Here is a 25,794-nt window from a genome sequence, read left to right on the forward strand (position 1 = left end):
TATGGTCTATCACACCTGGGCTACATCTGAACAACTGTCTGGGTTTACATATATGTAAGTCCGGTTTCCATTCACTGGGTCAGGTGCGAATTCGACACTTAAATTGCACCTGAACTGGACTGAAAAACGCACAGACAGGGCACCTTAATGAATGCACACCGTAATCGGCTCCATTGAGTCTGGTTCACATGTTATGCAAATCAGATGCGGTTCAAAATGCATCCTATTAGCATATACGTGAACCGAGGACTGGTACTATTGGACCAGCATGACAGCTAGCCAAATCTTTATTCAATCCCTCTACAGCAGGGTTCGCCAAACCCCGTGCCGATGACGGACAGCCAGCCCGGACCACGAAGGCTGCACTGACCGAAGGGTGACGGGCAAGAAGAGAGATGACATAATCTCTCACCATCTGCCCTGCATCACCGCTGTTCCGCCATCACTCTAGGTTAGGCTCAAACCCAGCAACTGTGCATGTGTTGGTTTCCCCGCTCTGAGGCAGTAGTGCTGGGGAGAGGCTCAGAGAAGAGCCTTTTACAGCAGAAAAAAAAACCCTAAAAAATTGCCCTAAATTATTAAAGTGATGCTGCATCTGGTGGCAGGCGAGGGTGGCCAGCGACACGCTGCATCCGGTGGCCAGTGACACGGGAGTTGAACTATTTTATTATATTATACAATGCTATAATAGAAAAATGCACTTTAATAATCCTGACACTATATCAACCATGATGTTGTGATAATTGAAGCGCTAACACCAGCCATTGCCCTGTGGAGACTGCCTCCATCATCGCCATAACCCCTGCCCACCCTAGTTCCCCCTACACCCCCAGGGGTTCTTGGCAAAATTTTCTTACACAGAACCAGTTGCTGGTGATAAAATGGTTGGGGACAGCTTCTCTACAGTCAAACAGTTAGTATTGAAGATAGTTTGTTTGGGCCAGCTTGGCACAAATAAACTAGTTAAGGGATATTAAACCTTGAACTCAACTTTAACTGCAGTTAAGCTCAAGGCTAGATCCTAAAGTATGAATAAATAAGCCCCTGGAATGTCTTTTTAATAATACCTTTTTTCTTTCTAACCATTTCCCACTTCACTTAGATCCCGGATACCCTTTTATTGTTTAAAAATAAAGGGAGTATTCCATTCCATATCATGTTGTTTACATTAAAATAAAACTTTCCTGAATAAAGAAAATCTTTTCCTAATCCCTATATCTACACTACTGAATTATGTTACCAACAAAATGACAGTTCTGCTTCTCAAGATTGTATTATGCAAATAAATTCATCTTTAAAATTTTCAGTTTAAAACAATTTCAGAGTATCATGATTGCAGCAGGCTTACAGTAATGGTTATGCACCCTACTGTCTTATCATTAACAAATCACAATGTTTGTAAAAGCAGAAATAAATAACCAACTAATGAGTTACCTGCTAGTTTTTATGCAAAGGGGAAGAAGAAATCAAAGGGCAACTTGGCATCAATAGTTGGCTGAGCTTTGTAACCAGGGCTCGCAGCCTGAGACACATCAAGGAACGTCACAGCAGTAGAGATCTGCACAGTCCTGTCACTTCCCAAGTTGTTCTACAAACAAAGAACATTATATATCTAGATCTTATTACAACTAATTCACTGACGCTGTTGGAAGATCAACATTTTCAAGAGGTTATTTTAATAATCAATTAGCCAAACAAAAATATTGACTTCAGTTAAAGCATACATACAATTAGGGGATTAAACAATCAAGCTATTATTTATGTGGTCAGTTAAAGCTGTTCTCTGGATACAGTAAAAAAACACCCACCGGCAGCTGTGAGCAAGGTGACCCGATATCCTTACTTTCCCCTCTGAAGGTCTAGAGAGGTGAGTGCTGAGGTCATCTGTAGTGGTGCAGTGCATTCAAACTTCTCTCCCAGCACCTGGCTATGAATAACTCCACCCAGGGCCAGACTGGGAATAAAATTCAGCCCTGGAAATAAATTTCATACCAGCCCCATAGCATTATTATACCAGCCCAATAGCATAACGCCATTAATTTCTTGTTCATAAAAGGGAAAACTATACATTTAAAGCACATTTGAAGAGTGTATTATATATAGATAAGACAGATATGAAAGCGCATAGGGCTTATCTATCTATCTATCTATCTATCTATCTATCTATCTATCTATCTCAGAGCAAATTCAGGTTAAAAGTGCGGACATGGTACAGGAGATGCAGGGGCTGTGTGGGCATGGTACATGAGATGCAGGGGCTGTGTGGGCATGGTACATGAGATGCAGGGGCTGTGTGGGCATGGTGCAGGAGATGCAGGGGCTGTGTGGGGCAGGGGCTGTGTGGGCATGGTGCAGGAGATGCAGGGGCTGCGGACATGGTGCAGGAGATGCAGGGGCTGTGTGGACATGGTGCAGGAGATGCAGGGGCTGTGTGGGCATGGTGCAGGAGATGCAGGGGCTGTGTGGGGCAGGGGCTGTGTGGGCATGGTGCAGGAGATGCAGGGGCTGTGTGGGCATGGTGCAGGGGCTGTGTGGGGCAGGGGCTGTGTGGGCATGGGGCAGGAGATGCAGGGGCTGTGTGGGCATGGTGCAGGAGATGCAGGGGCTGTGTGGGCATGGTGCAGGAGATGCAGGGGCTGTGTGGACATGGTGCAGGAGATGCAGGGGCTGCAGACATGGTGCAGGAGATGCAGGGGCTGTGTGGACATGGTGCAGGAGATGCAGGGGCTGTGTGGGGCAGGGGCTGTGTGGGCATGGTGCAGGAGATGCAGGGGCTGTGTGGGCATGGTGCAGGAGATGCAGGGGCTGTGTGGGCATGGTGCAGGAGATGCAGGGGCTGTGTGGACATGGTGCAGGAGATGCAGGGGCTGTGTGGACATGGTGCAGGAGATGCAGGGGCTGTGTGGACATGGTGCAGGAGATGCAGGGGCTGTGTGGACATGGTGCAGGAGATGCAGGGGCTGTGTGGACATGGTGCAGGAGATGCAGGGGCTGTGTGGACATGGTGCAGGAGATGCAGGGGCTGTGTGGACATGGTGCAGGAGATGCGGACATGGTGCAGGAGATACAGGGGCTGCGGACATGGTGCAGGAGATGCAGGGGCTGTGTGGGCATGGTGCAGGAGATGCAGGGGCTGTGTGGACATGGTGCAGGAGATGCGGACATGGTGCAGGAGATACAGGGGCTGTGGGCATGGTGCAGGAGATGCAGGGGCTGTGTGGGCATGGTGCAGGAGATGCAGGGGCTGTGTGGACATGGTGCAGGAGATGCAGGGGCTGTGTGGACATGGTGCAGGAGATGCAGGGGCTGCAGACATGGTGCAGGAGATACAGGGGCTGCAGACATGGTGCAGGAGATGCAGGGGCTGTGTGGACATGGTGCAGGAGATGCAGGGGCTGTGTGGGCATGGTGCAGGAGATGCAGGGGCTGTGTGGGCATGGTGCAGGAGATGCAGGGGCTGTGTGGGCATGGTGCAGGAGATGCAGGGGCTGCAGACATGGTGCAGGAGATGCAGGGGCTGTGTGGACATGGTGCAGGAGATGCAGGGGCTGTGTGGACATGGTGCAGGAGATGCAGGGGCTGTGTGGACATGGTGCAGGAGATGCAGGGGCTGTGTGGACATGGTGCAGGAGATGCAGGGGCTGTGTGGACATGGTGCAGGAGATGCAGGGGCTGTGTGGACATGGTGCAGGAGATGCAGGGGCTGTGTGGACATGGTGCAGGAGATGCGGACATGGTGCAGGAGATACAGGGGCTGCGGACATGGTGCAGGAGATGCAGGGGCTGTGTGGACATGGTGCAGGGGCTGCAGACATGGTGCAGGAGATGCGGACATGGTGAAGGAGATGCAGGGGCTGTGTGGACATGGTGCAGGGGCTGCAGACATGGTGCAGGAGATGCGGACATGGTGCAGGAGATGCGGACATGGTGCAGGAGATGCAGCGGCTGCGGACATGGTGCAGGAGATGCAGCGGCTGCGGACATGGTGCAGGAGATGCAGCGGGTGCGGACATGGTGCAGGAGATGCAGCGGCTGCGGACATGGTGCAGGAGATGCAGCGGCTGCGGACATGGTGCAGGAGATGCAGCGGCTGCGGACATGGTGCAGGAGATGCAGCGGCTGCGGACATGGTGCAGGAGATGCAGCGGCTGCGGACATGGTGCAGGAGATGCAGCGGCTGCGGACATGGTGCAGGAGATGCAGCGGCTGCGGACATGGTGCAGGAGATGCAGCGGCTGCGGACATGGTGCAGGAGATGCAGCGGCTGCGGACATGGTGCAGGAGATGCAGCGGCTGCGGACATGGTGCAGGAGATGCAGCGGCTGCGGACATGGTGCAGGAGATGCAGCGGCTGCGGACATGGTGCAGGAGATGCAGCGGCTGCGGACATGGTGCAGGAGATGCAGCGGCTGCGGACATGGTGCAGGAGATGCAGCGGCTGCGGACATGGTGCAGGAGATGCAGCGGCTGCGGACATGGTGCAGGAGATGCAGCGGCTGCGGACATGGTGCAGGAGATGCAGCGGCTGCGGACATGGTGCAGGAGATGCAGCGGCTGCGGACATGGTGCAGGAGATTCAGCGGCTGCGGACATGGTGCAGGAGATGCAGCGGTTGCGGACATGGTGCAGGAGATGCAGCGGCTGCGGACATGGTGCAGGAGGACATGTCAGAGGCTGCGGACTTGGTACAGGAGGACATGTCAGAGGCTGCGGACATGGTACAGGAGAACATGTCAGAGGCTGCGGACATGGTACAGGAGAACATGTCAGAGGCTGCGGGCATGGTGCAGGAGATGCAGGGGCTGCGGACATGGTGCAGGAGATGCAGCGGCTGCGGACATGGTGCAGGAGATGCAGCGGCTGCGGACATGGTGCAGGAGATGCAGCGGCTGCGGACATGGTGCAGGAGATGCAGCGGCTGCGGACATGGTGCAGGAGATGCAGCGGCTGCGGACATGGTGCAGGAGATGCAGCGGCTGCGGACATGGTGCAGGAGATGCAGCGGCTGCGGACATGGTGCAGGAGATGCAGCGGCTGCGGACATGGTGCAGGAGATGCAGCGGCTGCGGACATGGTGCAGGAGATTCAGCGGCTGCGGACATGGTGCAGGAGATGCAGCGGTTGCGGACATGGTGCAGGAGATGCAGCGGCTGCGGACATGGTGCAGGAGGACATGTCAGAGGCTGCGGACTTGGTACAGGAGGACATGTCAGAGGCTGCGGACATGGTACAGGAGAACATGTCAGAGGCTGCGGGCATGGTGCAGGAGATGCAGGGGCTGCGGGCATGGTGCAGGAGATGCAGGGGCAGCGGGCATGGTGCAGGAGATGCAGGGGCAGCGGGCATGGTGCAGGAGATGCAGGGGCAGCGGGCATGGTGCAGGAGATGCAGGGGCAGCGGGCATGGTGCAGGAGATGCAGGGGCAGCGGGCATGGTGCAGGAGATGCAGGGGCAGCGGGCATGGTGCAGGAGATGCAGGGGCAGCAGGCATGGTGCAGGAGATGCAGGAGCAGCAGGCATGGTGCAGGAGATGCAGGGGCTGCGGGCATGGTACAGGAGATGCAAGGGCTGTGGGCATGGTGCAGGGGCTGCGGGCATGTGCAGTAGATGCAGGGGCTGCGGGTATAGTGCAGGGGCTGCGGACATGGTACAGGAGATGCAGAGCTGTGGGCATGGTACAGGGGCTGCGGGCATGGTGCAGGAGATGCAGGGGCTGCGGGCATGGTGCAGGGGCTGCGGACATGGTACAGGAGATTCAGGGGCTGTGGGCATGTACAGGAGATGCAGGGCTGTGGGCATAGTACAGGAGATGCAGGGCTGTAGGCATAGTACAGGAGATGCAGGGCTGTAAGCATAGTACAGGAGATGCAGGGCTGCAGGCATAGTACAGGAGATGCAGGGCTGCAGGCATAGTACAGGAGATGCAGGGCTGCAGGCATGGTACAGGAGAATCTCTTGTACTATGCCCGCAGCACTGCATCTCCTGAGGAGTCTCCCTTACCTTTTGGTGAGGCACCTTACATTTAAAAATGGCGCCACCTGGCACCAACACGTCACTGGGCATGCGCCGTCTGCCCGGGAATAGCCAAACTTGTACGAAGTACGCATGTCAGGCCGGCCGCAGACATTTTTTTATACAGGTCCTTAGCAGCCCCAGAGCAGGGGGAACTTGCCGACCTACCGGGAAATTTCCCAGGAGGCCAGTCCGGCCCTGACTCCACCCCATCTCCCTGGCATATATTCCCATCATCACCTGTGCCCATTCTAGACTCTAGCAGCTAAAAGATAATTTGAGTCCTTGTGATAACACCATAGGGCAGCCATTCTCAACCAGGGTTCCTCCAGAGGTTGCTAGGAGTTCCTTGGGCCATGACTGACTGACCTCCTATTGGATGTCATCTTCATAGTTGCAAGACCAATGCCACTTGGCAAAGCCAGCAACATGACACCAATGAGCTTTTGAGCTACCTTTAAGGGTGACATTCGGACCACTACTGTAAGGGCTTTATAAATCCTACTGACTACCAATGAATAAGACATTTTTCCATTTTCCCCGGATAAATGTATTTAAGTAAGGGTTTCCTGAGACCTGAAAATTATTTTTGAGGTTCCTCTGTGGTTAAAAAAAAAAAAAAAGGTTGAGAAGGCTGCCATAGGGACTAAGAAGGGAAAATTAACAATGCTAGGACAAGGTAAGGGAAGAGAAAAGGAGGTCCTTCAGCAGGGGTTAAGAGGTGGGGTCCTCGGACCCTGAGGCAGACATGGCTGCCACAGACGTAGCCCACCCTGAGGGGTCGGTGTCTTCGTATTCTGACGTGTCCTCTTCAGCCGCCACGTGGGAATGCGCATTGGTGGAAGCCCTTATAGTTTCAGTGTGGGAAACTTTAAAATTGGCTTATGACTCCACAGTGCCGGGTACGCAGGTGTCTTTTGGCTCTCACAAATCCCATTAATCGGGCAAGGGTTCATAATATTGTGGATGAATAATGGCGGCGCATTAAGCACATGCTGGTGGTGCCTAAGCGTTTTGCACACCGTTACCCCTTTGCGGATGCAGTGTCCACTCGGTGGACTGTACCGCCGAAGGTGGATCAATCAGTATCCTGGTTAAATAAAGCAACTGGTACCAGTGGAAGAGTTTTCAACTTTTGCGACTCCCATGGATAAACGGGTGGAGTCTTTGTCCTGCGATCTACACGTAATAGCGGGTTCCATTTTTAAGACTACCTTCGTGAACAACTACTGCAAGGTATTTTTCAGGCTGCTGTTTAAAGAGAATCTTTTTTTGTTTCTCTTTGAGGGTGTATTTTTGTTCAAAGTAAGCTCCAGTTGTTTCTGGTTTGGCTTCATGTTACCTGGTTGGCTAGGTTTAGCCTTTGGGGAATTACATCTTCTTGCGGTGTCTGCCCACCCCTCATGTTTATACTGCTTTGGGCCATCCCATTGGTCTAAAGATGATGGAGCTGTGTCTGTCGATGAACGATAGAGAAAACTGGATTTTTGTAAGAACTTACCGTAAAATCCTTTTCTCTGAAGTTCATCAACAGACGCAGCACCTGCCCCTCTACTTCTGAGTGAATGGGGTTTTCTTGTCTTCTAAACACTGCTTGCAACTATACTGATTGCTGAGTGTGAGGGGTTATGCCTGCAGGGACAGCCCTATAGGCGTAGTTAAACTTTTTTCCTGCCTAGTGCCTATTCCTGGTAGGAAGAGCATAACCCATTGGTCTAAAGATGGAGCTGCATCTGTCAAACTTCAGAGAAAAGGATTTTACAGTAAGTTTTTACAAAAATCCAGTTTTTTGTGTTTACCATAAAATCTATTTCTTTGCGTTAAAGGACACATTCAGAAACATTTGGGTTATTCCGTCACAACACCTACTGGAGGATTTGGACACTGGCAAAAAGAAAAAAAAAAGTCACCAGTCTAGTATAACCAGTCCCACTCCCAGTATGTCTCAGTTTTTAGAAAAGGAGTATGATCACAAAACAGAGGGGTAGGACCTGTGTCCCATAATGAACTCTAAGAAATGGATTTTACAGCAAGTACAAAAATCACATTTTCTTTTTTGTTCATTAAATGATACAGAATTGAGAGACAATTTGGATGCCCAAACAGCAGTCCAACTGAGAATTGGGCAACAGTAACAAAAACACGAACAGGCCTACATAAAACTGGCGGCTCCCTGCAGAACAAAACACTAATTGAAGTACCTTATGCCCAAAGCTGGCATCAGATGAGGCCTGAACATCTACCTATTAACACTTGTGTACAGAAAATGGAACAGGTGACAGCCTTGCAAATTTGGGAAACAGTTCCTTGATGCTAAAAAGCCTAAGTGGCACTCACAGATGTAATAAAGTGTGCTTAAACAGGAAAGATGGAACAACCCAGCCACGTACGACAAAAAGTAGGTTCCCTTTTATGGGGACCATCAAAAATGTGAGAGAGCGAATCATGAGAAAGAGAGAGAGCGAGAAAGAGAGAGAGAGCGAGAAAGAGAGAGAGAGCGAGAAAGAGAGAGAGAGCGAGAAAGAGAGAGAGAGCGAGAAAGAGAGAGAGAGCGAGAAAGAGAGAGAGAGCGAGAAAGAGAGAGAGAGCGAGAAAGAGAGAGAGAGCGAGAAAGAGAGAGAGAGCGAGAAAGAGAGAGAGCAAGAGCGAGAAAGAGAGCGAGAGCGAGAGCGAGAGAGAGAGCGAGAGCGAGAAAGAGAGAGAGAGAGAGAGAGAGAGAGAGAGAGAGAGAGCGAATCATGAGAGAGAGAGAGAGAGAGAGAGAGAGAGAGAGAGCGAATCATGAGAGAGAGAGAGAGAGAGAGAGAGAGAGCGAATCATGAGAGAGAGAGAGAGAGAGAGAGAGAGAGCGAATCATGAGAGAGAGAGAGAGAGAGAGAGAGAGAGAGAGAGAGAGAGAGAGCGAATCATGAGAGAGAGAGAGAGAGAGAGAGAGAGAGAGAGAGAGAGCGAATCATGAGAGAGAGCGAATCATGAGAGAGAGAGAGAGAGAGAGAGAATCATGAGAGAGAGAGAATCATGAGAGAGAGAGAGAGAGAGAGAGAGAGAGAGAGTGAATCATGAGAGAGAGAGAGCGAATCATGAGAGAGAGAGAGCGAATCATGAGAGAGAGAGAGAGAGAGCGAGAGAGAGAGCGAGAGAGAGAGCGAGAGAGAGCCAGAGAGAGAGCGAGAGAGAGAGCGAGAGAGAGAGCGAGAGCGAGAGAGAGAGCGAGAGAGAGAGAGAGCGAGAGCGAGAGAGAGAGAGAGCGAGAGCGAGAGAGAGAGCGAGAGCGAGAGAGAGAGCGAGAGCGAGAGAGAGAGCGAGAGCGAGAGAGAGAGCGAGAGCGAGAGAGAGAGCGAGAGCGAGAGAGAGAGCGAAAGAGAGCGAGAGAGAGAGCGAGAGAGAGCGAGAGAGAGCGAGAGCGAGAGAGAGAGAGCGAGAGAGAGAGCGAGAGCGAGCGAGCGAGCGAGAGAGAGCGAGAGCGAGAGAGAGAAAAAATCATGAAAGAGAGAGAGAGAGCGAGAGCGAGAGAGAATCATTCTTGAGAGAGAGCGAATCGAGAGAGAGCGAATCGAGAGAGCGAGAGCGAGAGACTGAACAGCCTACTAACAAAGTGAGTCTCCAGAAACAAGGAAGGCGTAGGAGGAAATTCCATCAGGTCTTTACCTGCAAAGTACCAGACACCACCCCCATCACTCCCCCCGCCCCCCCCCCCCCCCCCAAGCTAAGGGATCGGCCAGATACCTACAAGTTAGTGGCTAAAACTGCTATTTGTTTAACTTATTACTTAAAGTGGCACTGAAGGTTTTTTTTTTTACCTTCATGCATTCTACGCATGAAGGTAAAAAACCTTCAGTATGCTGCTTCGCCCGCATCCCCATAATACTTACCTGAGCCAAATCGCAATCCAGCAATGTGCACAAGAGCAGCTGCTCTCCTGGGTCTCTACCATTGGCTCTCACTGCGGTCAATTACAGCCAGGAGGGAGTGGGGGCAGCGCCTAGCCCCATTCTGTGTGTGTTGTGGACACACAGAGTAGGGCTTGGGGCCACTCGGAGAAGAGGAGGAGCCAGGAATGGCAGCAGGGGACCAGAGAAGAGGAGGATCGAAGCTGCTCTGTGCAAAACCATTCCACAGTGCAGGTGAGTATGACATGTTTATTTTATTAAAGTGGAGTTCCACCCATTTTTGGAACTTTAGATCTATGTAATCCCCTTTAAAATGGCTTTTACCAATGGAAACTTTTTTTTTTTTTTGCTAGTAAATACCTTAATTTCTGCTTTATTCCTCCTCTCCTCACTTCCGGGTCCGATCGGCGATGACGTCATTCGGCGATTCGCAGTGTCTGCTGGGATGTATTCTATTCCAGAAATCTCGCAGTAGCTGAGCTGTACTGAGCCATGCCTGCCCCGCCTCCGCCCCGCCTCCTCTCATTGAGTTGTATTGTATGCAATGTATTAAGGCCTCCTCCGCCCCGCCTCCCTCGAGGCGGGGCGGAGGCGGGGCAGAGAACGGCCTTAATACATTGCATACAATACAACTCAATGAGAGGAGGCGGGGCAGAGAACGGCCTTAATACATTCATACAATACAACTCAATGAGAGGAGGCGGGGAGGAGGCGGGGCAGAGAATGGCCTTAATACATTGCATACAATACAACTCAATGAGAGGAGGCGGGGCGGAGGCAGGGCAGAGAACGGCCTTAATACATTCATACAATACAACTCAATGAGAGGAGGCGGGGCGGAGGCGGGGCAGAGAACGGCCTTAATACATTCATACAATACAACTCAATGAGAGGAGGCGGGGCGGAGGCGGGGCAGAGAACGGCCTTAATACATTCATACAATACAACTCAATGAGAGGAGGCGGGGCGGAGGCGGGGCAGAGAACGGCCTTAATACATTCATACAATACAACTCAATGAGAGGAGGCGGGGCAGGCACGGCTCAGTACAGCTCAGCTACTGCGAGATTTCTGGAATAGAATACATCCCAGCAGACACTGCGAATCGCCGAATGACGTCATCGCCGATCGGACCCGGAAGTGAGGAGAGGAGGAATAAAGCAGAAATTAAGGTATTTACTAGCAAAAAAAAAAAAAAAAAAAGTTTCCATTGGTAAAAGCCGTTTTAAAGGGGATTACATAGATCTATGTATTCCAACCTATTAAAAATAGGTGGAACTCCGCTTTAAAAATAAACTTTAAGTCACTATATCAGTAAAGTATCAGTACAGGTATTTGCGGATTGAAAATAATGGTATACATTTGGTGTAAAGACTGCAGAATGCACCACAGCTGCATTTTTGTAATCCTGCCATGTGTATTCTACAGTATAACCCCTTATGAAACCTTTAGGTATATCCCACATTAAATTTGTAAATAAAATTAAATCAATATTAAATAGAAAAACACTTACGGGGATAAATGCGTAAGAAATTGTTTCAGTCACATTTACAATCTGTGCTTGAGGGTTTACTAAAGAACCAAATTTTGTCCACCTGACTTCCAACGCCAAAGAAACTGGGATTTTACACATACTTGCCTTTGAGAAAAAGAAGAAGCAATCAAGAATCGGAAATTTGGCAATAAAAATGAAATATGCATAACAAAGCAGCATCCGTGACATGGCATCCTGTGATGACAACTTTATAAAAACCTTTTTCTTTTCACGTACTTCAGTCAAGCAGAACTAACCAAGAAGAGGTTTTGTTTGCAATCTATAAGCTGCAAGTTCCTGCCCTAAGAAAGAACAGCAGTCCTGGTAAAACACTTAACCATTGTAAAATACTTGCAGAGCCGCTATTTACCAAATTTTGTCTTCTATAAAGGAAGTACTTTTAAACAGATAGCTAGGAACAATGCTAACAGATGAGCACAGGAAGAAAAGTATAGGAAGTTGTCAACCCAAGATTTTAGGTAGGATCAATAGGAAGTTTTCTGCACTTATTCAGATATAATAATTTAAATTATAAATAAATGGTAGGGAGCAAAAAAAAAAAAAAAAAGTATTTTTTCAAAACTTTACATACAGTTAATGTAGATGTAAATCTCAGATAAAACATATCCCTCTATAGTGTGTGCTTGTCTTAATCAAAGTGTCATTTCTGTTTGCTGCCTGGGTCTACTGATATCTGCAGGAATCACTTTTGCTAAGTTTTCTTGACACCAAATAGGTAAAAAGATGAAGTTTGCAGAAACAAAGGCAAAACTATGTATGTACAAACACTTTTTATCACTCTTTGTGACTCAAAAACTGCATATATCTTCAATAACTGAATTGTTATTGTTCATGCATTTCAGACTGGGTGACAAATCTTTGAAAAAGGCTATATTACAGCCGAAACGCGTCAGAAACTGGATGAACTCTGAATTACTACTTTCCTGGAATCCTCTCAGGAAACACAGAGACAACATCCACATATTTGTCACTATAAACCACATATGTCACAGATTCTTTTGAATCTTTTTTCCTACTTCTTCTTCACACTGGGCTTTCAACCCAAGCACTAATTTCACCTCAAAATATGTATATATGTATTATATATGATTAATGGAATAAATCCAAAATTTGTTTTACTCTTTTGTATCTACATTATTACTTGCCCACAAAGTCCCATCCCATTGGCCTGAGACACCAAAAACCACTCTCTTTCAATAGTTAAAAAAATAACAGGGGAGGGAGCTCCAGCACACCATCTGTGATTTACAGCCTTAGCTCTGTTCCTGTGTGCAGTGTGAAAGGGATGTGTGTCCCTTCCCTCCAATTAGCTCTCACTGAGCTCTGCAGAATGAACCTTCAGCTCCTCACCACCTGCTTTCTGAAAGCTCAGACAAGCTTTAAAATTCAGCGCTTTGAATAGATGTAAAGAGAAGAATGCAGATAAACAGGCACAACGTATATAGGATTGGTTTCATCTCTATGTACCATCTGAGGCTTGTCACTTCACTTGGTATATGTAAAACAGGAGTTCCCAAACTGGGTCAGGTGGGTCGCGAGCTGCGTATGAGTGGGTCGCGCTGAGCCGGAAATCACTGAGAGCGGGCCCGCTTAACTTGTGCTGTACGAACCTGCTCAAATTACAGAGAGCCAAAGCAGTAAAATCATGATGGATTCAGGACCCCGCCCACACTGTTTACGGAGGCTGGTCTGCATTTCCCGCAAGGAGGATACTTGCATCAGTGAGTACGTATGTGGGCTGTTCTATACGATATGTTCATGGGGTGCAGAGTCAGCTCCTCAGTCCTGCTGGTGGCAGCGGTGGTGGCTAGACTGGTATCGGGATTCTCTCAGCTATAGCGGACAGAGACAGCAGCCTCTGTGTCATAGAAGGACCAGGTGGCCCGGCGGTGTCAGGAGTTCATGGCAGCTTCTGTGACCCCAGTAGAGGATCTGAAGGAGAAGAGCCAGGACACCAAGACCAGCATAGAGCTCCTGATCATGGAGACTCTGGGTGAGGTGTGCTGGGCCCTGGAGAGGGCAAACAGGGGCTTCACCTTCACTGTGGACCGCTGGGAGAGGAAGGAGGGCGAGTGCCATATAGCATGCTGATCACTGTCCTGGGGTGGTTGATTTCTGTCCTCTGCCTGCCTTATACTGTCTATGAGGGTGCTTCTTACTTACAACTCCGCTTATATGCCACAGGTTTCTGACCCCTCACTTCGAACATCTGGCAAGTGTATTCAAAAATAAATTGAAAAGTAGTAAATTGATATTTTTTATTTGACATCCCCCTCCCCTTTAAAATATGCATTATTATTATTTGCATTTATATAGCGCCAACAAATTCTGTAGCGCTTTACAATATTCAATTACAAGCAAGTGGGCCCCGAAAAATAAATCTATTCAGAAGTGGGTCTAGGCCCAAAAGAGTTTGGGAAGCCTTGATGTAAAGGGTTTACAACCACTTTAAAGGAACATGCTCATTCAACCACACAACAGTAAGGAATCTGCTACTAAACTGATTTAAATGATAGAGAAAAAAAAATATTGACAGACAGGGCAAACTTTGGTGGGTTGTAATTGCATACTTTTAACAAACAAAGAGCATACCTGGGTACTGGCTTGCTGTCCAGGGCTGACCGTATTGATTGCAACCCAATCTAAAACATTCTCTGGCTGGGAATTTCCAAACTGGGCCACATACTCTGGAACCTGCTGCCCTTTAAGTGCATTCAAAATGGTATCTCCTGCAAGCTGGCAAAATGCAGCTATGGTATAATTTAAACTATTTAAACTGTAAAATACACAAATAGAAAAAAATTAATAAAAGCAGAAACTGCGACATGAAGTAACAAACAAAATGAATCTATTTACCGGAGTTTGCAGCCAGACATCATGTTATATCCAAATAACACAGCAGCCCGATTCCCTTCTTCTGTTAGACAGCTCTGGTCTATGGAGCTCTTGAGCAGGGTGAGTTGTCCAAATCTGTTGGTGCTTTGAACAATGCCAGATTTAAAGAGGTGCATTAAGGAGAAATAAGATGAACGAAGATACGAATCTCTGAATGTATAGAACACACACACACTATATATATATATATAAAGAGATATAGATATATATATATATATACACATATATATATATATATATATATATATATATATATATATATACACACACATATATATATATATATATATATATATATATATATATATATATACACATATACATATATATATATATATATATATATATATATATATATATATATAATCTCTATCCCCTGCATTTTTATAGTGCAAAAGAGATTTTTCAGTTATTTTCAGAACGCATACAACCACTAACCTTAGTCCCTGCAATGTTAAGAAAATTATAAATTAATCTCTATCCCTCAATAATAACTCCTAGCAGGTTTCTGGACCGTGGGCATAAAGCCCCAAAAAACGTAGGCAGGACATACCAACAGTATCTTTGAAACAAATCTCAGATCTCAGGTTTGCAAGGCCACAGTTCCATTTCCAAAACTATTGTGCTCCCCAAAGAATGTTTACATCCTACCCAGTTGGGTAATCATGTTGGAATATGGTCATCAGGAACAAACAATAAAAATGTTTTAGGTGGTCCCATGAGGTCCTAGGGACCCAGATATATTTAAAAATGTGTATTCTGATGCTATGACTTATTAATGTGTCCCCACATGACACCACTAAAGGCTTCACAAAGCTAGTACACTGACCGTGATCTCAACTTCGTGAACTTTGTTCTTTGTGAGACATTTCTACCTCTTCCAGTAAAACCACCCACCTCAATTCATTCATGGCTAAGGAATTCCAGGGCTTTTACTTATTGTTTACTAAAGACAAAACAGTACAGGTGTGTATGTGTACAGAAAGCATACTGACCATCCATTACAACATGGCTTGGAAAAATTAGGACAGTTGAAGGGAACATACAGAACAAATCATGTCTCCAAAGATTTAATTAAAGACACCTTAAAACTGAAGTTTCATTAACATTTTTTTTTGGGGGGGGGGGGGGCAGATACAGCACCATACACTATAGTGACTCAACAGTGTGGGTAAAAAAAATCAAGTTGGTGAACTTGAGATTTGGAATCAGTATAGCCCAAACATATGCAGGAGCAAGAAATGTGCAACGCCCTGCTGAACTTATCCACAGATATCCCTATGTATAGAAATATCATGACATCATTATGCATGTTACATCTTCCATGCTCAGCTGATCAGGAATTGTCTGAAACCCAAACTGTGGATGCCCAGTAAATAAATAATATTTGTTCATGGGAGCTGGCCACAATTTCCCAAGAGCAAACACAATCAGGTAGAACCCGCCCCCCCCTTTTTTTTTTTTAACAAACTGTTGGCAACCCTGCACACCCTTAAAAGGGATGTTTTTTAGGCTGTGAGTAGAGGTCTCAGACTTTAGAATATATAGGAGTGTAACCAGCCCATTTCCTGAGGCGACACATGCTCTCTGTGCTTCAGAGACCTCAGACCTGATTCTAAATTGTCAGGAGCAGTAAGAAAGAGATTTTTAGGCAAACACATCATTTAACAATATTTTGGGGTTTTCGAGTTGAGCGGGTAAGAATTAAAATGTTTGCCTTATTTCGGTCTGTGACCCTAAAGACGAGAAATAGCCACTTTAGGACTGGGAGATTTTCCCCCTTCATGACCAGGCCCTATTATGCGATTCGGCACTGCGTTAATTTAATGGACAATTGCGTGGTCGTGCGACGCTTTACCCAAATAAAATTGACATCCTTTTTTTCCCACAAATAGAGCTTTCTTTTGGTGGTATTTGATCACCTGTGCAATTTATATCAATTTTTTTTTAACATTTTAGGCCAATTTGTTTTCTGCTACATATTTTTGGTAAAAAAATAAATAAAATCGCAATAAATAAAATCGCAAAAAGCGTATTTTGATTGGTTTGCGCAAAAGTTATTGCATCTACTAACTACTGAAAAGATTTAGGTCGTTTTTATGGGGTTTTTTTATTTTTTTACTAGTAATGGTGGTGATCTGTGATTTTTAGCGGGATTGCGACATTGCGGCCGACAGATCAGACCCTTAACTGATATTTTTGACACTTTTGGGGGTACCAGTGACATTTCAGAAAATAGCCAAAGACTATCTGCAGCGCTTGCTAGTAGCCCAATACAACGTATAAGTGTATAACCCCTATTATTGGCCTGGAAGGCCTTCAAGCGTATTTGGTCTTAGTGCTATACAGCACAGAAGACCCACTACCTCTGGTAAGTGATCCACTTTTTACCATACGCCACTGGAAAAAGGAACCCACGCCACGAAAGTCACAAACTTTTGGAATATTGAGCACGAAGCACCTGCACTTTGATATAGATCCTGGCAAAGACTGTTTATTTGTCACTTTGTTGGACTATAATTTGGACTAATATTTGCACTATTTGTCATATACTATAATATTTGCCACCATTTATTTATTATTCATCATATATGTATTTTGAATTCACTGAATTTTAATCTATTTTATCTTAACTATTATTATTCATATTTATTTAAATAATTTAATAATCATACACTTATACGTTGTATTAGGCTACTAGCAAGCGCTGCAGATAGTCTTTGGCTATTTTCTGACATTCACTACAATCCTACAGCTGCTGCTATTCACACTTAATTTTGTTAATTTATTAATTTGCAAATTTTGAGCACAGCAATCCACCTAGGCGCGGGGAGATACACCCCAGTGTATCAGAGTTCAGTGTTCTCTTCTTTCTACCAGTGACATTACTACAGTAATCAGTGCTAAAAATATGCACTGTTACTGTAATAATGCCATTGGCAGGGAAGGGGTTAACAGTATAGGTGATCAAGGGATTAAAGCGGTTGTAAACCCTATAAAAAAAAAAATAAAAAAAAAAACCTGCAAGACAAAGGCATAATGAGCTAGTATGCATCGCATACTAGCCCATTATGTGTAACTTACCTTAAAACGAAGCCCCGACACGGACCCCCGGACATCGATGCGGGCGCTGCCATGATCCCTCGTCGTCTCTTCCGGGTTCGGCGGCTCCGGCACGCTGATTGGCCGGAAGAGACGGCTCCAGCGCGCTGATTGGCCGGAGCCGCGATGACGTCACTCCCGCGCATGCGCGCGGGAGTGATTTTTCCGGGAAGCTCCCGGCAACTTAATTGAAGGTCCCCCCGGACCTTCAGAGCGCATGCGCCGCTCGCGCAAGCGGCTGCATGCACTGTAAATATCTCCTAAACCATGCCGGTTTAGGAGATATTATTTGTACCTACAGGTAAGCCTTATTATAGGCTTACCTGTAGGTAAAAGTGTCAAAAAGCGGGATACAACCGCTTTAAATGTCACCCTAGGGGAGTGATTCTAACTGTATGGAGGCTGGGCTTCTGAGATGACCATAGAGACATGTGATCCTATATAGCAGGATCACATGAGCTCTGTGACCGTCCCAGGGAGAAGAAGGACGGTCGGCTGTTTTTACAACAGCCGACCGTCCTCTCTCAGCGGGGAACGATCGAGAGTGTCAGGCAGCAATCGGAGCCGCCTGACACACACATCGGCTTCCCTGCTGACGAGCAGGGGCGGGAGCGCGCTGGCGGCGGCGGCGCGCGCTCGCCCCCTAGCTCTTCCCAGGCAAATCAAGCATGCATACGTGGTTTTGCCTGGGAGAGCCACTCTGCCGCCTTATATATACAGTATGCGGTCGGCAAGTGGATAGAAAGAGCAATGTATGTCAGCTGTGAACTCTCTAAAGGTCCCCCTTCGCCTAAGCTTTCTAATCAGGTCTGCCTGTCAGTTTTTCACGTGGACCTGATTGGAAGCTCCATGCAGCTCTATGGACAGGCGGATGTAAACAGACTTGTGTCTGTTTACATCTGCCCACCTCTGTGTCCATCCCTGACTTGAAGAAACATGATGGATTGGAGGTAACTTGAAGTAAACAGACACAAATCCTTTTACATCTGGCAGCCGATAAAGCCATCACATGGTCTGCCAAAGTCCGCTGTCAAAATGCGGGCACAAACTGGATGGAACAGGCATGGATGTCACCAAACTGACATTCATCCCATTTCACTCTAATTTACAGAGGATCCTCATCTAAAGCTGGCCATACTTTAAACAATTTACTTACTCAATTTGCTTCAGATTTACCTTCAACTGTGTAGTTCAGGGGTCTGCCTGATTACATATGTAGCACTGCCCCCTTGAGGACTGCTGAATTCTTCAACTTTTTAGGTCCCTCTGGGTTACCGTTAGCAACTGCATGCACAAACTTAACACTTTAGTTTACGGGTCAGTCAATGATCAGTCTAGGGGTTGTAGTTTTTTTTTTTTTTTAATAGGGATGGGAGAAGGGATAGAGTGGGATACTTCAGAAATGAACTATTCAGAGTTGATGAGGACTCCTGTCTGTACATGCAGCCAAGCTGTGGATTCACCTTGCCACAAAAATAATTTTGGAATGAAGTAGAAGACTTGATTAAGCAACTATCTTCAAGGTACTCGCCTAGCACCCCCTTTCTCTCCACCAGCTGACACCCGTCCTCTGACTACTCTACTCCGGAGTGGCCCCCTTCCTTGTCAGGCCCTTAGACATGATCCCCTGTACTTAAGATACTGTTTTTCTAAAGTCTCCAGTATCTCAACCCCTCTAGTCAGCTCTCCTGGACCTCTGGGTTCAGCTCCTTCATTCTGGTTCCCCAGGCTGACTGCCTGTGACCACGTGCCACCTGCTACAGAGGAGGAGGCAGCCATCACCCTCCTTCCGGGACTCTGCTCACCAGCCAAAGACCCCAAGCACATGTGCTCCTGGGTTTTATACCAAACCCCAGAATGCACCAAGACAACCAGTCTGTGGCAATCACTAAGGCTGTATCAAAGCATGTGTATCCATTGGTCAGGTTTTCTCCACTGTCCAATATGCCTCCCTATTGGACCAGCATGAAACACTCCCCTAGACCACATGAATCACACACTGAGCACCATGAGCAGACCTAACTCACAGATCCTGCTCTCTGTTAAGCAGAAAGCAATATAGAATTTGCCTGCTGCTCCTCTGACAGGCAGACAGAGCAAAACTACACTCACTCTCTAGCACCTACCTAGGAGGGTGCTACACATACAAATTGAAAGTGTGCTCTTTGGTAAACTTCAGGTGTGCAGCAATGTTGTTTTTTGGGAGAGCAGAGGCTTTCTATGTGGTTTTCTGCCGTGAACGGTGCCAGTTCAAAGACTTGCATATGGAAGACTCAAACAGGATGTTTTCCAGTTCCCGTGATATCTTCAAGCCTTTAGTGGTTACTCGTGGGTTCTTCTTTACCTCATTGAGGATTCCGAGTTGTGCCTTGGGAGTCATCTTGGCTGGGCACCCACTGCAAGAAAAGGTAGTCCTAGTACTAAACTGTCTCCATTCATACACAATTTGTCTAACAGTTGATTGATGGATGCCTAAACACTTTGAGATTGCCTTGTATCCCCGTCCAGCTGTCACGTACCTTGAGATGGTGCCTGACGTGGACAGGAAGGCGATCTCTTACACCTCTGGCCAGGCACGAGTGACTAGAAGTTAAGATGGTGAAGGCTGCAGATGTGAGGTCTGTGCGTACTTGGATGCAGACTGAATCGTGACGCAGGGCAGCAGGTACTTGGCAGGCTGGCGGGTGGCAGAAAGCAGGTACTTGGCAGACTGGCTGGTCACAGGCAGCAGATGCTTAGCAGGCTGGCAGGTCACAGGCAGTAGGCACTTGGCAGGCTGGCAGGAAGCAGACAGCAGATGTCAGGATGACTGAACACACAGCAGGGTCAGGCAAGCCAGGTCGGTAACTAGCAGGCACGTCAGGAACAAAGTGGTAGGCAGCAGAGTAGTCAGGTTCAGGCTGGAGTTGGAAACAGAAAACAGGCAGACAGAGGGATCAAGCAGAGACGTGGTCGAGCAGCAAGCCAGGGGTGGGTTCAGGCAGAGTACAAGCGTGGTCAGATGGATCAGGACGGGAACAGAGTTTAAACACCAGGAACAGGTAGCAGAATGCTGTAGACCATAAGACAAGGTCCTAGTGCAGCAGAGGTGTTTATATAGCCCACTTGGCGCCACTTTATTGGCAGGCGTGAACGCTGGTGCGCATAGGAGCATGCATGTTTGCGAGTCATGTGAACAGGAATTCACTGTCCATGGGTTTGGCTAATAGGTTTTCTCTGTCTGTGGATTTGGCTAACAGACATTCTCCGTCTGCACATAAATATGTGCCTGGGCTTATTTTTTTTTTCCCCGACACCAGCCTTATGCAGATCAACTACTCTTAAATGTATGTCTTCAGAGAGCTCCTTTTTGTGAGGCAAGTTGCGCATCAGCAAATGCTTCTTGTGAACAGCAATCTTAAAATGTTTGAGTGTCTTTTGTCAATCAACATAGCTCTAAACCACACCTCCAAACTAATTTCTTTAATTGGACACAAAGTGTGCACACTACTGACTCCAATCAGCTTTCATAGAAGCAATTAAACTGTGGGTTCACTTATTTTTTCCTCCAGCACTGTGAATGTTTAATGAGTGTTTAATCAAGACACGAGAAATTAGAATTGTGTGTGTGATCAGCTTAAGCACATTGTGTCTGTATATTGTTGTGACTTAGATGAGGATCAGACACATTTTATGGCAAATTACTGCAGAAAACGAGTTAACTCCAAAGGATTCACATAGTTTTTCTTGCTGCCTTATGCGGTTAAATCCAAGGCGTGTGCTTTTTTCACCTTGCAAAACAGACCCAGTTTACAGAGCAATTCTAGGCAACAAAATGAATTACCCCTGCTAAAGAAACTACATTTTACCTAAATGTGAGTTCTGTGTAATCCACTACAGCCAGATTACAGGAAGTTCCTCAATTGAGGGCTCAGTGGGTCTGCTGCCAAAAAGTATTTTGTAAGATCCTCTCACTCTGCTTTATGTATCACCAATCTGATTAATCTTTCCATAGTAGATTTGAATCTGACTGGTGGCTGTACAAAATTCTGTTCTGACATTTGTACACATATGGCTTTCTGTAGGTGAGGAACAGCAATGGGGATACCTGTTCTGCAATACAAACAAAACAAGTAAAGATCACCATATTACTGACAAAAGGCACTGGAACAGCAAATGCTTATCATGGATGAAAATCTGGAAGCCTACATAGGTGGGCGGAGCCCTATATACAATTTCTACAGGAAAGTACCTTCATTGCAAACATAACAAACAATACTGTAATGTGTTAATGCTATGTACAATGTTAAGCAGTCATTGTATGCCTAAATATAATTTAGGGTTATATACGGTTTTATGAAATATAAAAAAAAAAAGGATATTGTGGCAACTTATAGCCAGCAATTAGAGGCATCCCAAATACATAGCCTGGGTTTCCGCTGAGAGCGCCTGGTGTTGTGCCTTCCTATAATGGAACAGAAAGTTACAGCTGCGGTTAGATATAGATTGAGATAATGCTTCTATCAACAAAACACTGTTGACTATTCAGCATTAATATTTCTTATTCCTTTTCAACGTACAAAATGGTATTTACATGAGAAGCACAATCTGCGCTGGCTGTGGTGAGCAATCAGCAACAGTAACTAGGATAAGTTAATGATTTCACACATGAAACTTGCATAAACGTTGATCCCTTCTTCAATTAATCACATTATCTTACATGGGATGACAGGATCTGGATAAGTATGTGTCCTGTAACTATTACTTTTACAGCTTCTGCACCAAGGTTCAATTGTATGGTGTCCAAGACGGTAGCACAGGATAACAAATTTATAATAAAGGAAAATGTGCCGATGGAGGAGGCATTTTCAATCAAAACTGCCATTCCACGGTTATAGTCATTTCTCCTAAAACTTTTAAGGCAAAACAGCACTTACCTGTCCTGGGATCCGATGTCATCCTCACCTGGGCTAGTTCTTCATTAAGGCCCGTACACACGATAAGAAAATCTGAAGGGAAAATTCGTCCGATCTGCCGATTTTCGGATTGTTAGTATGGTGCTTTCGACAGCCGACTGACTTTTCGGCTGACAAAATCCTGATGTGCAGGCTATATAATTTTTGTCATCCGTCAAAACAACGTCCGATTTTCGTCTCATTAGTACAGATTTCGACAGAAAAAAATCTTAAGCGCAAGACTAGGCATGCTCAGAGACGAAAGAACGCATACAAAATAATCCAGCACATGACATCACTTCTGAAGTAGAATTCTGTCGTACGGGAAAATTTGTATAAAAATAACCTCTTCACTTTCCACATCAGACTAGCATGCCACAAAAAACGGACGACAGATCGTTTGATAATCTGATCGTGTGTACATGGCTTTAGTCTATAAAACCCAAGCGCTCACCTAGTTAGGAACCATAGGTGTGCTGCTCTCCTCAAGTGGGGAAACTCCAGAATACTGCAAACAAAAAAGGAGGCGCAAAACGCCTAGTGCATTACCTTTTGACACCTTTAAAAAAATGTTATTGAAAAGCCAAAAACATACTCACAAAACATGAAGAATAAAATCGCATATTGACTCCAGATTGCCAGAAGTCTGCCAAGCAAAATAGGTTGGGCTAGCAGAAGCCAGCAGTGGGATTAGCAGAGAGGGGCAGCAGCCACTGAACAGTTAAAGTGGATCCAAGCACAGGGACGAATCCTCCCCCACATAGGAGGCCAAGCACAGGGACGTGTCCTACTCCACATAGGAGTCGATATGTGATATGCGATTTTATTCTTCATGTTTTGGGAGTATGTTTTAGGCTTTTCAATAAAAATGTTTAAAGGTGTCAAAAGATAATGCACTAGGCGTTTGCGCCTCCTTTTTTGTTTGTTTGAGGTAGTTCTTCATTAGCCTTCAGTTACCCCCCGGCGCCAGCATCCTAACTGTGGGCAGCCGGCTATGTTGCTTTTGGCTTCACAGCCTGCTGTCCACTGTGCATGCGCGAGCCACGCTTTGTGAATGGTCCCTCAGTCTTCTGGGACCCGTGATGTGCCCCAAAAGACTGCGAGGAGGAAGGGGGGAGGAGAACTTCCGCTCAGATCACCTAGACGATCCAAGTGGAAGTGGGAGCAGGTTACCTGTCAAAACTAGGTACCCGCTCCCCCACCCCCACAAATGCCATGCAAAATATGGGAGGGGGGGGAGGAATTTTGGTTGAAGTTCCACTTTAAGGAATACAGTGGTGTCCCCTCCCCAGCTGCAGCCTGCCAGATGGATAATTGACGAGCAGCAATACACTGACAAAGCAGAAACTCTTCGCCCCCTGTTAGCATGTTCCCTGTAAACCAGGCATGTCCAACCTGCGGCCCGGAACCGCAGGCAATGGGGCCCACTGCCCCCTGACCATTTTTTTTTTTTGCTGGGGAGGAAGGAATTTTAGTCGGGGGTACGGCCACAGCCGCTTCCAACTGTAGGCAGAGGCTGCCTCGGAGGGGAGGGGAGGGGGGGCAGCCGCTGTCATACGAAGCCCCGCCTCCTGGACCAGCTCCTATGGTAGACAGCACATTGGTGACATCTATCATAGGAGTCGGTCCAGGAGGCAGGACTTCGTTAGACAGCGGTCGGCGGGTACACGGGAGATCCCCGCTCTGTGTAATCCAGCGGCTCTCCTCTCTCTTCATTGCAGACTGCATTGGATGGGCATGCACTGGTGAGGCTGCATTGATGGGCACTGATCAGGCTGCACTGGATGGGCATGCACTGGTGAGGCTGCATTGATGGGCACTGATCAGGCTGCACTGGATGGGCATGCACTGGTGAGGCTGCATTGGATGACCACTGTTTAGGCTGCAAGTGCCATGCGATCTCCTGTCTGCCGTGGGAGACTTAGGATGTCTGCAGTCAGTGACAGAGCCACTGCTTCCTGTATAGTTCCGGCTCTGTCACAGGCGGGGTAATATGAAATGCACTCCGCCTGTGACAGGAGCCATACATGAAGCAGCAGCTCTGCTCTCTACTGCAGCCGCTGCTTCCTCCAGCAGTACGCAATGTCATGACCAGCAGTACCCGCATGACCAGCAGTACCTGCCAGCAGTAACTGCCCCAGTAGTACCCGCCAGCAGTAACTGCCAGCAGTCTGCAAAATAAGTAGAAAAGGTATGTGCATTAGCGTGTGTAAATTGTTGCAATATGTTTTTTAATAACTAGTTGTGTTTTGTCATAATATGTCATGTCCTATGTCATATTTGATATGTGATAGGGGTGCGAAGGGTGTGAAGTCATATGTGATAGGGGTGCAACTAGACCCCAGCACATAACTAAATATCCCAGCACATGCAGTGTTTCTGACTCCTACCACCATGACCACTTCAAATCACTAAAGTGGTCATGGTGGTTAGAGTGTTCCTTTAATATCCCTCAGAAGAAGTAAACCTCTGTATACCGATTCCATTTCATTTGATCATCCTCTAGTCGTGTTAAACTAGTGTGTGTGTGTGGGGGGGGGTTGCGCGGCGGCGTTTTATTACTTAGATACCTTAACTATAGTATATATTTTATATGCGGCCCGAGAAAATTTCTCTACACTTAATGTGGCCGGAGAAGCCAAAAGGTTGGACACCCATGCAACAAATGCACAAGCAGCAGAGCTTTACAGGGTTCTATTACATCCCCTTCTTCTCATAGCGCAAATTCAGCTAACAGGAGATCAATATAAAGATAGGCCAAGTTATTTATTTTGAAAGAATTCAAAAATGCATTGAATGGTGTTTTAACAAGTGATCGACCGATATCGTTTTTTTTTTCATTGCTGATACCGATATTTTAGTCATCGCATATTGGTAACGGCCGATATTTTCGTACATTAAAACACTTTTTATTTATTAATTTTTTACAAGTACTCTCGTCTCCTCCTGCTCCTTGTAATGAGAGCCGAGTGGCTTTTCAGCCGCATCAGTTGTCATTACAAGACAGTCGACTATGGATGCTCTAGCTGCAGGCATCACTCCAGTATATGCACTTTCCCGAAATATCTGCAATATCGGTAACCTCAGGGGCCGATTCCGATATATCGGGGAAAGTGCAGATCGGCCCTCGATATATCGGCTTTGCCGATAATCGGTCAATCTCTAGTTTTAACATCTGCCTGAAGTTCAATGTTAATGCAAACATGTGCTTTAGCCATTTAGGGGAGTGCATAGCCCTGAAAAAGCTGCAACTCTGGCAAACTGTAGTGTACACAGGAATTTCCTTTGCTCTTGCATACAAAATCAGAACAAGGGATTGAAAAGAAGGTAACCATTAAAAGCTAGAGGGATTGTGGTCCCTTTGCGCCATCTTCACAATTGGAGGAGGTGTGAATCTTTAAAAAGC

The 25,794-nt window shown here is 46.7% G+C and overlaps 1 protein-coding gene across 1 annotated transcript in view; it reads right to left on the reverse strand.

Annotated features, from left to right (window-relative positions):
• Nucleotides 1-1,393: 1,393 nt before the first annotated feature.
• The window catches only part of TCTN1 (tectonic family member 1), a 92,793-nt gene continuing 68,392 nt past the window's right edge, over nt 1,394-25,794 (reverse strand). Inside the window, exons 10-15 of the mRNA XM_082243690.1 lie at nt 21,819-21,898; nt 21,409-21,546; nt 14,314-14,502; nt 14,050-14,233; nt 11,416-11,541; nt 1,394-1,588 (exon numbers count right to left, since the gene is read on the reverse strand). Coding sequence (XP_082099816.1) covers nt 1,445-1,588; nt 11,416-11,541; nt 14,050-14,233; nt 14,314-14,502; nt 21,409-21,546; nt 21,819-21,898 — 861 coding nt within the window. The 3' untranslated portion in view covers nt 1,394-1,444. The remainder of the gene's footprint in view (nt 1,589-11,415; nt 11,542-14,049; nt 14,234-14,313; nt 14,503-21,408; nt 21,547-21,818; nt 21,899-25,794) is intronic.

The sequence above is a fragment of the Pelophylax lessonae genome, assembly GCF_965119305.1.
Source record: "Pelophylax lessonae genome assembly, chromosome: 1".
Classification (NCBI taxonomy): Eukaryota; Metazoa; Chordata; class Amphibia; order Anura; family Ranidae; genus Pelophylax; species Pelophylax lessonae.